At 41.7% G+C, this 15,053-nt stretch overlaps 1 protein-coding gene and 1 non-coding gene across 2 annotated transcripts in view; both read right to left on the reverse strand.

Annotated features, from left to right (window-relative positions):
- Window positions 1-598: 598 nt before the first annotated feature.
- CHP1 (calcineurin like EF-hand protein 1) overlaps window positions 599-15,053 on the reverse strand; it is a 46,077-nt gene continuing 31,622 nt past the window's right edge. The window contains exons 5-7 of the mRNA XM_019442514.2: window positions 7,498-7,559; window positions 2,726-2,848; window positions 599-2,568 (exon numbers count right to left, since the gene is read on the reverse strand). Of these exons, the coding sequence (XP_019298059.1) occupies window positions 2,515-2,568; window positions 2,726-2,848; window positions 7,498-7,559 (239 nt within the window). The 3' untranslated portion in view covers window positions 599-2,514. The remainder of the gene's footprint in view (window positions 2,569-2,725; window positions 2,849-7,497; window positions 7,560-15,053) is intronic.
- On the reverse strand, window positions 4,403-4,511 carry LOC128773152 (U6 spliceosomal RNA). Its single transcript, XR_008417434.1, has one exon. It is a non-coding gene; the product is annotated as a U6 spliceosomal RNA (small nuclear RNA).

Genomic DNA, 15,053 nt, shown 5'->3' on the forward strand with positions numbered 1-15,053 from the left:
ATGAAACAAAACTTAAACACCATGCAAGTCATTGGAATGAACTTTTGAGGCAGAGGGATGGGAAAGGACAAGAGGGTATTGTGTTAGAATTTGTATGATTGATTCCAGCTATCATTACTACTTTGGGTCCTGTAGCATGCCATTAAATCTAAAAAGAGATATTCGTACCCTACAGACGAAGCAGTCACTGAGTCTTAAAAGATATGAAAAGCCGTGTAACAACAACTGGGTATAATACGTCACTGAGGCTGCACAGGCATGAGGGGGTGGACAACTTAATATCATGCAATAAACATACAGCCTACTTTTAGAGGTCTTTTCTATATTTAAAAAGCCAGGGAGTCAAGAACAGAAGTGGAATCCTACCTGGAGTGAATGGAAAGTGACTGAAGTAACAAAGCTGTGCCCAGAGACACACAGTACACACCCCTAGGATGTGAATGTCCCCACATCCTATGCCCAGGCAGCAGTAGAGCAAACATACATTTGATAGTACAGATGTAAACCTGAATAAAGGAAACACGGTTTGGGATTTCAAACTTGAAGAAGGGGACTGAGTTCTATAAAATTCTTAGAAACACATGGACAAAATCAAGTTATTTTGTTTTAACCACAAGTATTTATTGATGGATCAAAGAATACAATTTTAATGGAACAGTAAGGCACAACCGTGGATTCAAACAGTTTGCTATACAGCCAAAAGGAGGAAAAAGCCATAAACTTAGGAACTTTAAATATGCAAGTCAAGGAGCCTCTGAAGTACCTCTCTAACAGACCAGTGTCAGCAAATTCTTCCCTTTTATACATTTCCTATAATACATCACTTGATCACAAAGTTAGACCGATACTTCATTAAGAATTTCTCAGTCATTTATACTTGAGTCATCCAGCCTGGCCACTCCTGTTTCCCACCCTTCCCAATCCCTATGCAGCACTTCTGTTTTTAAGCAATTCCCTTCTTGGATAGCCTTCCAAAGCAAGGAAACAAGCAAGCAAGCAATCAATGAGTCAGAGAAAATCGGCCAAGGGCAGATATATAGACATAAAGACTCATAAACAGATGTTAGGATGACAACAGCCTGATTCAGACAGGTCGATACCAAGCTGGATAGGCAGAGAAGTTGCTCTGGCTCATGCAAAAGCCTGTAATGCCACTTCAGGTCGTGCCACTGGTGCCAGACTCCTTGTTTCCAAGATATTAGTGATTTACAAGAGGAGCTAGGAAGTCAACGTAACCAGGTAGCTAATAATAATACATTCAGTGCTTTGGACCTCTTTTAGGAGCCGACTATGGCTTCCAGCATTAATATTTGCCAACGGTAAAATTCAGAGAGAATTTTGTGCAAAACATCAAGACACTGAAGATAACCTTTAAATCTCTTGGACTGGGATGAATTAGGCACTTCCATTACACTAATCTTCCAGTTTGGAAATGTGAATTGAAAAACATTCCAGGGCACATAACACTGAGGCATAAACCATGCTGCAGAAGTGGGGACATACCAGGCTTTTAGAATGCCCAGGCTCCTTGTTCAAAAAGCCATGAGAAAGGCCCCAAGCATATTGGCAGAGCAGCCATTCTGGTGGTGATGATGCCCCCAAACTAAACAAACCTGCAGGCATATGGCTATTTTCTGAAGAGTCAACACTGTACTAACATGAGTAGCCACGTAGGTGTGTATACTGATAATCAGAGGCCAGAGGTAGAGCGACCTGGGCAAGCCACCTAGCACACTTGGCTCTACACCTCTCACCAAGGCCACTACCTTTCAAGAAGAACATCCCCAACCAACGGCCCTTTGATGACAGAGCAGAGTGCAGGGGACCAGAGATGATCATTTTTCTGAGAGAAATGTTGGTTATGGAAAACCTCCTGGAGAGGCAACATCCCAGAGACCCATTTAAGAATGAAGATAGACAAAAACTGCCAGACCACTGCACTATCCTGCCAAGTGAGAAATACATTTAACAGGCATAGTTTAGGGTGCCAAGTAGAACACAGGGACTGAAGCTTAAAGAAAAGCAGGGAGATTGAAAGACAAAGTGAATGATCTGTTGGGTGAGAGAGAGGTAGAAAGCGAGGGATGAAAAAAGATATAAAAAAAAGATGAAGGAGCATGCCAAAGCCTGGCTGGAGGGAAGGCAGCACGGTTTCATCTACATCCAGTGAAAGAGCTTTGCTGGTTGGTTCTTGGCAGGAGTCCCTCTCTCACTTTCTCAGACTGGATGGACATGTGGCATTCAGCAGCAAACCAGGGGAGATGGTATTTAGAAATGGAGATAACTGGCAAATGATACTGAACAGAAATAGACGGGTGTACCATTCTGTAATGCCCTGTTTATACACCAAAGGCAGGTTTGTGTTGACAGACCGTATTTGGGGTTCTCATGCAACAGCAGTAGTACTTGGGGAGAAGGTGGAATGATGGGGTGGAGGTGGGGCTGGTGGTGAGGAGGACTCTCAAGTTCCAGTTCTTAAATACTCAAAAGCAAGAACAGTTTGGTCTCAGTCCTTTAGTGAAGAAATCGGATGCTCATTTTCTGTTCTACGTCCACCTTCTCCAAAACCTGGAAAGAACAAAACAAAACAAAACCCAATTACAGTTATGCAGGTCAAAAGAGGTGATACTGTCCCAAGTTCTTATCTGAATGTTTTTCTCCCTCCCTCCTGTACAACAATTTTAAAGCTTTTCAACATTTTCAAACCAAGAGGTGACTGACTGACCTTAACAAACTCTGTAAAAGAGATGGCGCTGTCCCCATCCTGATCAGCCTCCTGGATGGTCCTGTCTGCAATGCTGCCCAGCTGCTCATCTGAGATATTTACTCCGACCATCATACGTAGCACCTGCAAGACCAAGAGCCAGGAATTACAGGAGACTTGGGGGTCAGGGGAACTCTTTTATGAAGATTAAAGGAAAATTCACTCCCACCCTCTTTTCCTTTGATGTCCTTAAATACAACGGCCAGAAAGCTGAAACCCTTGTCTTCTCATCTAGGCCATTCTAGATAAAGATGTGAGCAGAACTCTTTGGCAAGGTCACTGGATAGGAAGGCAAAGTTTCACTGGGGGAGAGTCGTTTGCATTTTGCTCTTCCCGTTCTTCCTGTCTGGAATATAAATATGATGCTTTCGTGGCATAGCAGCCATCTTGCGACTATGAGGTGAAAGTCGTATTGCTATGCATGCCAGAGCAAGAATACAGAAGCCTGATTCCTGGACGTCACTCAGGTACAGCACCAACCCAGATAATCTATCCCAAGATTTCTTATTGCATGAGGCAAACTAGTTCCTTATTGGTTTAAGTCAGTTTGGTGGAGCTTAATAGGAACCCCATTGGAATGTAGTAGTCCTCTTTGAAGCAGTGGATTATATTAAACCAGCTATTTCTCAAGTATAACCAAGAAACATAAAGACCTTTGAAGGCTTAAATACTAAATCCTTCTTTTGAGAAAAATAACAAAAATATTTAAAGGGCTACAGTAAAGAGAATTTGAACACTGTTTCACCAAATTTGTTTCACACATAACCAAGAACCCCCCTCTCCTCAATTCTTTAGGGCATAAATATACTCTGGAAATTGCTACTTTAAGCACAATAAGCAACCGTAGTGATATGAAACGAGGGACAGGGTGCTTTTGTGATGCCTCACATTACTGTAGTCAGCCACCTCTGTCTTCAGAGATAAGAGTTGAGCTTTTCCACAGGAAAGAAAGGCTTTCCAGCCCAGCTGTTCACAAGCCTTCCTTTCCCCCACCTCTTACATCCTTATCCAATCTCATGACACAGACTTTTAAAAAAAGAGCTGAAATATGGATTTGCATCAACACTGGTTATTTCTTTTCACAAACTGATTCTTGAAAATTGGAAGGTGTACGTTTGGGGTACAAATTGTACCCCAAATTGGGGTACATATTGAAGGATTAATAGAAAGAGGCAATCCTGGCAAAAATAATAAATGGACAAGTCATTTGCCATCTTCCCTGATCGTCTGTGGCTGACTAGAAAAATTCATCCTCAAATAGCACCTTCTTCAGATCTGCGTCCAATTATTCCTGAGGTGTTTTATTTTTAGAATTAGAGAACTGCATTGAGCATGTGTGCTCTGTGGGGATAGGAGTGGTGTTGTCTGAGGAATCACTCATACAATCTGTTCAAGAGAACAAGAGGGTCTAGAAGTGGCTTGATCCAGGTCCCAGCGACCAGTGGCCCATGTAGTCGTCCAGGCCTCTGTGCCCAGTCAGCTATCCACAGTGCCACTGAGGGCTGTAGTTGGAAGTTCATTAGCAAACAGGGCTTTCATTATTCCCACTTGGTTAATATCTGCTAAGGTTTGTTGTATATTCCTTTCATCAGTGTAAGAAAGCTCCCTTCTATCTGTTTTTATGTCTTTTTTTTTTAATTTAATATGTAAAGGTTCATAAATTTGCATGTCATCCATGCAGGGGCCGTGCTAATTAATCTTCTCTGTATCATTCCAATTTTAGTATATGTGCTGCCAAAACGAGCACTTTCTATGACTTCTTAAAAAATCATGAATGAGGGTGCCTGGCTGGCTCAGTCAGTTGAGCATCTGACTCTCCATTTCAACTCTTGATTTAGGATCGGGTCATGACCCCAGGGTTGTGGGATGGAGTCCTGCACTAGGCTCTGCACTGAGGGTGGAGCCAGCTTGGGATTCTTTCTCTCTCCCTCTGCCCCTCTCCCCTGTTTGCTCTCTCTCTAAAATTAAAAAAAAAAAAGGGGAGGGGATGCCTGGGTATCTCAGTCAGTTAAATGTCTGACTCTTGATTTTGGGCTCAGGTCATGATCTCACAGTTTGTGAGATCAAGCCCCGCAATGGGCTCTGTGCTGACAGCATGGAGCCTGCTTGGAATTCCCCACCCCCCTCTTCCTCCCTCCCTCCCTCCCTCCCTCCCATGTGTGCGTGCTCTCTCTCTTTCAAAATAAATAAATAAATAAACGTTAAAATTTAAAAAAAGGATTTAGGGGTGCCTGGGTGGCTCAGTTGGTTAACTGTCCGACTTCAGCTTAGGCCATGATCTCACAGTTCATAAGTTTGAGCTCCATGTTGGGCTCTGTGCTGACAGCTTAAGCCTGGAGACTGCTTCAGATTCTGTGTCTCCCTTTCTCTTTGCCCCTCCCTGGCTCACGCTCTGTCTCTCTCCCTCTCAAAAATAAATAAATTAAAAAAAAAATTTAAAAAAATCATGAATGGATGATGAATTTTGTCAAATGCTTTTATTCTGTGGAAAAGACCGATTTTTCTTCTTTAATCTGTTAATATGGCAAAGTATATTAATTTTCTAATTAAAAAAATGTTTTTTAATGTTTATTTTTGAAAGAGAGAGAAAAAGAGACAGAGAGTGAGCAGGGGAGGGGCAGAGAGAGAGGGAGACACAGAATCTGAAGCAGGCTCCAGGCTCTGATCTCTCAGCACAGAGCCCAATGTGGGGCCCGAACTCACAAACTGAGAGATAATGACCTGAGCCAAAGTCAGATGTTTAACAGACTGAGACACCCAGGCACCCCTTTTAATTTTCTAATTTTAAACTAACTTTGAATTCCTGATATAGACCCACCTTGGCCAGAATCCAGTATCCTTTTTATACACTGCTGGATTTAATCTGTCAATATTTTGTTTAGGATTTTTACATCTATGTGAATGAAAGGGATTGTGCTGTAACTTTCTTTTCTTTTTTTAAAGTTTGTTTATTTATTTTGAGAGAGAAACAGTGAGAGAGAGGGAGGGAAGGGCAGAGAGAGACAGAGAACAAGAGAATCCCAAGCAGGCTCCGCCCTGTCAGCACAGAGCCTGACATGGGTCTTCAACTCCTGAACCATGAGATCGTGACCTGAGCTGAAATCGAGAGTCAGATACTCAACTGACTGAGCCACTCAGGTATCCCTGTAATTTTCTTATGCAGTCTTTATAAGGTTTTCACATCAAAGTTATGCTAGCCTCATAAAATGAGTAGAGCAACTATCTTTATTGCAGTATAATTGGTATACAATAAACTATACATATTTAAAACGTGCAATCTGTTAAGTTTTGACATATGTAGACACACATAAAACCATCACCACGATCAAGATAATGAACATATCTGTCATCTCCAAGAGTTCAACCAGGACTTTTTATAAAAATCATACTAGAAAACAACCACTCAGTCTTCCCTTAGGATAAACTCACCACAAACTTTTAAATATCCACTGAATGAATAGTTAAGAATTGCATATCACCAAATATTTTGGACATGGAAGTGTCCAGGAAGATGAAATTTGTTTTCTTCTCACTTTGGTAACATGTTCATATCCTCTTCCTGCTAGGGTAAAACTAGTTCTCTGTCATCTCGACAGCTCATGAACACATTTGTCCTCAAGTCAGTTTGGTCCTGAGGAACACTCTGGTGGCACTGACTGGCATTCTGGCCATATGATCTCCCCACTCCCTGCCTCTGGCTTTTTAAAAATCCTAATAATAGAAAATAAATCAACCCACCACTCCAAAAAATCTTTCTGGCAGCCAGATCTGGGCCACAGGATGAAAACATTCAACTATAGAGCAACTGCCTCTGCCTTTTCTCCTCAGAACTCAGAAGCCCATATACAGCAATTTTAAATAAACTCTTCTCACTGAAGAACGATATCCCCAACTCAAAAGCAAAGAACGTTAACATTGACCTGCAGATTGTTTTGAATTTTGTGCTCAGACATAGAAATATAGAAATACCTTGGGTTGGTCCTTAATTTGGCCTGAGTAATCTTCAGCTTAGAAGACTTCTCAGGACACTGATTGAGTTCAGATTTACTTCAGGGTGAGTGGAAACCACTTTACTTTTTAGGTGTATCTAGAAATAGAGAAATCTCCTCATGGAAATTCCTGAATGTGTTAGCCTCCTAGGGTCCTCCAGATTCGTAAGTATTAAAGAAAAGAGAAAAGGAGAACTTTCTCCCCTCTAACTGTGTATTTAAGGAAGGTGGGGAGGGGAAGAGGAGGGCAATGCTAAGAGGATGAAATGCTAGTAGTCACTGCTAGTGCAAAGACAGGGAATTGTCTTCAGAAGCAAAGACAGTGAGCAGGTGGCTCAGCGTACACCGGCCCAGCAATAGCTCCTTGACTGTTATGTCAAGGCCAAGGACAGACGAGACAGCAGCATTTACCCAAGTGTCATCAGAATTACCTGGATGTCAATAAGCTGATGTGACAATAACTGAACTATCTGACTTAGACCATCTCGCATAGTTTAGCTCTGCTGGTCAGCACCCAAAAGACATTTAGTTAGCTTTTATATAGCAGAGACATCTGTCTTTGAGAACTCAATGAGCCATTTCAAGTTTCCCCAGGTCATCTGGTTCTGACTTATAGTTAGGACAGGATTCTGCACCAGCAGGTGGCAAATAAATGCTTACTGAAAGAAAACAATTCCTGCCCAAAAGAGTAAGCAGGCAGAGGCCCCAACAGTTGTTCGCATGCATGGCAGCTCTCCCACCTACCTGTAATAGCTCATCACGGGAAATCTTGTCATCTTTATCCAAATCATATAGTCGAAAAGCAACTGGTAGGGAAAAACAAAAAGTTACTGGAAATTCAGTAGTGTTTTGCCCCTTCTCAAGGAAGTAAATATGTAAAGGACGCTAGACAGAAATTTGACAACAAATAGTTTTTTAAGAGCAGTGGACATTACTTCCAGACTTTTAAAGACATAACACTTAAGAAACTGAAATGCATCTCATAATTGATGGCATCCTAGCCTTGATAAAATATGTCCCTTCTTCAGGCAAATCAGAGAACTTAATAATAAAAAGAAACAATTGCGTGTCCTTTATCTTACCTTAGAATGTTTAAAAAACAAACAAGCCCATTAGTAGTTCTATACATGAGGTCATCTCACAAAACCCATCTCACAAAACCCATGCACCGCTCACAGGGTGCCAGCCTTAGGTGCCACGCAGGCAAAGAAGCGGACTACACAAAACAGTGCTCTGGGAAAACGGCCACTTTGGGAAATTTGTGCCAAATTTCAAGTCACTGTCTTCCATGTTGGAGCCCTGAAAATAAAGAACTTCAGCTGCAAATAAAAATGCTGAGAATCTGATGGTCTCCTGGCCTTACCATGTTTCTCTCCCGTTAATAATAAATACATTTTCTGGAAACTAGGATATGTAAGAGACAATTCATGTTGCTGAAGAGCTACCACTGCATGATTTTACTGGCACTATGAAAAATCACAATGAGGAGGTGACTGCCTTGTAATTATAGCTGAACGGAGTGCGGTTTTGAGGCTTGGATTTGCTTACAGTACGCCACTAACATTTTTTGTTTTGGGTAGGGTGCTGTGAATACTAAAAAGCCAAAATCCACTTCTCTAATTATTAAGATACAGATTTAGGTCTTGTCCTCAGCAGCTCATGAGCTAGTAGAGGAGAGCAACACACACTACTCACTTCACTACATTTGCAGTGTTATCATACATATGAAATGCTGGGGAACAAAACGTATGGCACGTATGCCTTTCTGGTTCAGTAACATTTGAACATAGTCTTGAAAGACAGACAAATCTGATGACAGATGGCATTCTAGGCAGAGCTCACACTAGGTACAAAGGCATGAGAACCCGGATGAGTATCTACAAATTTAAACATCACCCCTCCTCCACTCCTTACCCCTACTGCTGCCAAAAGGAGGAGAGTCCACTAAACGTTAAAAAATTTTAGAAAAATCTAACCTGCTTGTTATAAGGTACATATTAGAATTCTAGAGGAGAGGGGCGCCTGGCTGGCTCAGTTGGGAGAGCATGCGACTCTTGACCTCAGGATTGTGAGTTCGAACCCCACATTGGGTGTGGACATAACTGAAATAAATAAACGTTTAAAAAATTCTAGAGGGGGAAATAACTGGGAAAGACTTTCTCTGATGTGTTTTCTTTTAATTTGGTTAGTTGATTAACTATCTTTACCAAATTTGAGAATTTATATGCTTAGGAGGTTACTATTTTTTTTAATTAAAAAAAATTGTTTTTAATGCTTATTTAATTTTTTTTTGAGAGAGAGAGAAAGAGAGGGACTAAGTGCGAGCAGGGAAGGGGGAGAGAGACAGGGAGACACAGAATCTGAAGCAGGCTCTAGGGCACAGAGCCCAACATGGGGCCCGAACTCGTGAACCACGACATCATGACCTGAGCCAAAGTTGGCCACCCAAGTGACTGAGCCACCAAGGCGCCCCATGGAGGTTTTGATTCCAAAGGAAAGGAGACAAAGATCATTAGTATTCCTAAAGGAATATCTGTTTAAAATATTCCCCTTGGGGCGCCTGGGTGGCGCAGTCGGTTAAGCGTCCGACTTCAGCTCAGGTCACGATCTCGCGGTCCGTGAGTTCGAGCCCCGCGTCGGGCTCTGGGCTGATGGCTCAGAGCCTGGAGCCTGCTTCCGATTCTGTGTCTCCTTCTCTCTCTGCCCCTACCCCCTTCATGCTCTGTCTCTCTCTGTCTCAAAAATAAACGTTAAAAAAAAAAAAAAAAAATTTTAAAATATTCCCCAAAGTGAAAACACAGACACACACATACCCCCGTACATGCTGTCAAGTTTCTAAAATACATCAAATGTGTTACCTATTAAGCAATCTTCAGGATGATTTCAGAAGGGAAATCTATATATAACCCATATATAGTTATGCTATATAACCCATAAATAACTTTCTGAATTTTTTTAAACAACATTTTTTTTTGTTTCTTTTTTAAAACAACCATTTATTTTCATTTTTTAAAAAGTAATCTCCATGCCCAATGTGGGACTCCAACTCATGACCTTGAGATCAAGAGTCGCATGTTCTACTGACTGAGACCGCCAGAATTTTTTAATCAGGTACCTCTTATAAACACACCTCTTTCGGGACACCTGGGTGGCTCAGTCGGTTGAGCATCCAGCTTTGGCTCAGGTCATGATCTCATGGTTTGTGAGTTTGAGCCTGGCATCGGGCTCACTGCTGTCAGCACAGAACTGGCTTCAGATCCCGTCTCTCCCTCTCTCTGCTCCCTTCCTGCTCGCGCTCTCTCTCCCTCTCTCAAAGATAAGTAAACATTAAAAAAAAAAAAACAAAACAACCCACCCCTTTCTGCCAAGGTATTTACAGAAGCTAGAACTGTTAATTCTTAAAACCTAGCTGCCGAGGACTAAAGGTTTCTATCCCCCCAGTCCCGACCAAAATTCCTATGTTAGAACCCTCAATCCCCAATGTGATGCTACTAGGAGGTGGGGCCTTTGGGAGGTAATTAGGGTTAGATCAAATCATGAGGGCGGGGCCCTTGTGATGGAATTAATGCACTTATAAAAGGAGGAGACAGGAAATCTCTCCTTCTGTCTGTCTCCACCTCTTTCCCCATGTGAGAATAGGGCAAGAAAAAGGGAGCCCAGTCTGGGTGAATCAGGACACTCGCCAAAGAACCTGACTATGCTGGCCCCCTGTTCTCAGACTTCTAGTCTCCAGAAATGTGAGAAATGTCTGTTTAAGCCACCCAGTCCATGGTATTCTATTACAGCAGCCTGAGCAGACTAAGACATCAGGTAAATTCAGAGATTACCTGATAGGACCTTTCAGGAAAAAAATGCAGCAATAGTAGTTATTTCTTAACTGACTTGGATTCCAATCAGGCAGTTCTGGCCCTGAACCAGCAAACACATTTTTCCCAAGATAACAAATGATCAAATGTGCAAATGACCGAGCGTTTTTGTTAACAATGCCCTATTTTCTCTTCTCATCTCTCCCTCTCTTTCTCAATTAAGTAGGCTTCATGCCCAGTGCAGAGCCCAACACAAGGCCTGAACTCACGACCCTGAGATCAAGACCCAGGACGCTTAACTGACTGAGTCACCCAGGCACCCTTCCTCTTGTCATCTCTCTTTCATCTCCCTATTCTTGGTCCTGTGATTTGGACTCCCCTAATCTTGAGCTGTCCATGGCTTTAATCTAGTTCCATGGCTTTAAATGCTTTCTAGCGCTCATGATTCCCAAATGTGCAACTTCAGCTTTGACCTCTCCTCTGAGCTCCTGACATGAATGTCAAAGCAATATGGTGGGGTGCCTGGGTGGCTCAGTTAGTTAAGCATCAGAGTCTTTTTTTTTGGGACAGAGAGAGACAGAGCACGAACGGGGGAGGGGCAGAGAGAGAGGGAGACACAGAATTGGAAGCAGGCTCCAGGCTCCGAGCCATCAGCCCAGAGCCTGACGCGGGGCTCGAACTCACGGACCGCGAGATCGTGACCTGGCTGAAGTCGGACGCTTAACCTACCGAGCCACCCAGGCGCCCCTAAGCATCAGAGTCTTGATTGCAGCTCATGATCTCACCATTCTTGAGTTCAAGCCCCATGTCAGGCTCTTTGCTGACAGGGGAGAGCCTGCTTGGGATTCTCTTTGTCCCTCTCTCACTTCTCAAAATAAATAAATAAATTTAAAAACGACACTTTAAACAGTGCTGGGCACATAGTAGGAGCTCAATAAATGTCACCTCCCTACCATTACCTCTCTGCCTTCCTTTCTCACCACTCACTTCTTTCTTGGGACAGCTGCTTTGTTCTCTGAACAGATCAAGTACTCATGGACCCTACTTGTTCCCTGTGCCTAGAGCTCTCTTCTGTTCTCTGCATGGCTGGTTCATTTTTAGCTCAGAGAGGCTTTCACTCACCACTCCTTGTATGCAGTGACATTCCCTATCACTTTCTCATCTCACCTTATTCATTTCCTTTACAGAACCTGCCACAGTCAAAGTCGTAAGATTTATTTCTTCGTCTGTCTTTTCCCATATATAGTCTGACTCCCTTATGAGATCATAAGCTCTATGAAAGCAAAGACCTTATCTGATTTATGCATCATTGTACCAAAGACCTAAATTAGTACCTGGCAAACAACACTTGCTCCAATATTTGCTTAATGAAAAAATCAAATGAATGATTTTAGTCAAATCTTTACTTTTTAATCATTGATTCTTTCTTTCTTTCTTTCTTTCTTTCTTTCTTTCTTTCTTTCTTTCTTTCTTTCTTTCTTTCTTTCTATGTTTATTTTTGTGAGAGATACAGACAGATCATGAGTGGGAGAGGGGCAGACAGAGGGAGACAAAGAATCTGAAGCAGGCTCCAGGCTCTGAGCTGTCAGCACAGAGCCTGATGTGGGGCTCGAACCTATGAACCATGAGATTATGACCTGAGCTGAAGTCATGTGACTTAATCGACTGAGCCACCCAGGTGCCCAATTCTTCTTTTTTTTAAAAAAAGGCTTTGGTAAAATATACATAAAATTTACTATTTTGACCCTTTTACAATGTACAGTTAAGTACATTCACATTGTTGTGTGACCATCACCACTATCCACTCCAGAATTTTTTCATCTTCCTCATGAAACTCTGATCCATTAAACAATAACTTTCCATTTCCTTCTATCCTTAGCTTGACAACTTTTTCTCTATGACTGTGGGCTACTCTAGGAGCCTCACCTAAGAAGAATCAAACAATATTTATCCTTTTGTCTGACTTTTTTTTTTTAAGCATAAGTAGATTCATCCAAGTAGCGTGTGGCAGAATCTCCTTTTTTGAGGCCAAATAATGTTCCACTGTATGTATACAATGCATTTTGTGTACCCTTTCATCTGTTGGTGAACATTTGGGTTGCTTCTACCTTTTAGCTATTGCGAATATGCTGTTCACTATTTCTTCTTGGCCACTTTCCCTAATTCCACTTTACCAATACTCCTATCATCCAAATAAAATAGCTTCACGCAGACAACTTACTTCCCTTCCCACATCATTCATTATGAAATCACTAGGAGGCCGGGGTGGCTCAGTCGGTTGAGCATCCAACTTCGGCTCAGGTCATGATCTCACGGTTCCGTGAGCTTGAGCCCCGCGTAAGGCTCACTGCTTTAAGCACAGAGCCTGCTTTGGATCCTCTGTGCCCCTTCCCTGCTCATACTGTCTCTCTCAAAAATAAATAAAGCGTTTAAAAAAAGAAATAATAAAAATTAAAAACTGAAATCTTTTAAGAAGACAATTAGAACATCAACAGGGAAGTTTATAAACCTCTCCCCTACCTACCACACCCTGGACCACCACAAGGTGGGGTGCACCTTTCATGTAGGACATTACAACCTCACTGATCTGAAGAGGAGATAGAGCAATTAGTAACCGTTCCCAAGAGACAGAGCAGTAGTACTATGTGTGCTTAGGTATAGTTCAGCCTTGGGGGTTTCCCTTGACATTCTTTCACTGCAGCATAAGAAAGAAATAAGACAAAGTGTGCTCTCAGAGCTCCTGTTCTGTGTAAAAGATGGATTGTAATCAAACTTGGTTCCAGAAACTCATATTTTAAACTAATACACCCCCTATGGAAGGGAAATGTGTCTTAGTGGCAAATATATCGCTAGATATACAATGTTAAGTTGCTCTCAGTCTACACCAGGAAGCGCCATCTTGCTGCTTTCATAGCTCTGTGGGAAATTCAGAGAAAACCAATATATAAACATAAGTAGATATCCAGGACTTTCCTATAGGTTTGGTTTCATCGATCTAATTACATGAATGTAATCTCAACAGATAGGCTGCAACAGAATTCTTTTTTTTTTTTTTTTTTAAATAGGCTCCACGCCCAGTGTGGATCCCAACGCAGGGCTTGAACTCATGACCCTGAGATCAAGACCTGAACTGAGATCAAGAGTCGGACACTTAACCGACTGAGCCACCCAGGTGCCCCAGATTGCAAAAGAATTCAATTGGTTTTCAGCTTCCTGTAAAAGTTGGTTTGAAAGCCAAGATTAAAGTAATGGTAAAAACTATGGATAACTTGCACAGCACTTTGCTATTATTCTATCTCATCCTAAAGTTTGCCATTTCTGTGGCATTCAGATCTTCCTCCTTCCTAACAGACTCTCATCTACAGCTGTCTGTCTCATTTCCGTCAGATGTGAACAGGGAAACACATAGCCTAGTTGTTGAAAGCCATCATATGACCATGAGGAGCCATGCCTTTGGATGAAGCAGATCCTAAGGATGGCAAAGTAGAGCAATAGAAAAAACACAATAAACTCTGACACTTGCCTGACTTGTAAAGTGAGATAATACATTTAACTTATTGTCCAATCCAGATGAGTCAGCTAAAGGTATCCTAACTGATACACCAAGTAACTTCCAAATCTGTTTGGAATATTTTCTTTGGGGTCAGTGTGAACTAATATACTTAGACCACAGCAATTTATAAAGGAAATAAACTACAAAGAAAGGACTCTACAGATGTGTTGCATAAAATATCTGGATCAAGCTATGGGAATCCAAAGCTAATGAACTGCAGTTTTTTTCTCTTCTTACTATTATCTGCTTGCTGAGTAAAAGGTCTATAATGCAGAAATTTTACCACAAGGGGTTCAATTTGCTTTACGTACTTGTTTATCTGTTTCTTCTATTGTGGTAAAATACACATAGAATTTACCATCTTAACATTTTTACATGTACAGTTCAGTGGCATTAAATACATTCACATTGTATAATCATCACAACCATCCATCCCTGTAACTCTCTTCATCTTGTAAAACTGAAACCCTATACCTTTATTATTTTTTTTTAAATGTTTATTTCTTTTTGAGAGAGAGAGCGAGAGCACATGCAGGGGAGGAGAGAGAGAGGGAGACAGAGGATCTGAACTGGGCTCTACACTGACAGCAGAGAGCCTGATGCAGGGTTCAAACTCATGAACCATGAGATCATGACCTGAACCGAAGTAGGACGCTTAACCAACTGAGCCACCCAGGCACCCCCCGTATACCTTTAAATAATAACTCCCCACTCTCCCTTCCCCCTATCCCTTGCAACCACCATTATATTTTCTGTCTTTAAGATTTTGATTACCTCTAAGTCCTCATAGAAGTAGAATCATACAGCATTTTTTGTGAGTGGCATTATGCCTCAAGTGGTATAATGTTGTAGAATATTTCAATTTTCTTCATTTTCCAGGCTGAATAATATTCCCATGTATTTATATAGCCCATTTTTGCCTACCCATTCATTCTTGGACG

The sequence above is a fragment of the Panthera pardus genome, unplaced genomic scaffold (genome assembly GCF_024362965.1).
Source record: "Panthera pardus isolate Hobbes unplaced genomic scaffold, ASM2436296v1 HiC_scaffold_24, whole genome shotgun sequence".
Classification (NCBI taxonomy): domain Eukaryota; kingdom Metazoa; phylum Chordata; class Mammalia; order Carnivora; family Felidae; genus Panthera; species Panthera pardus.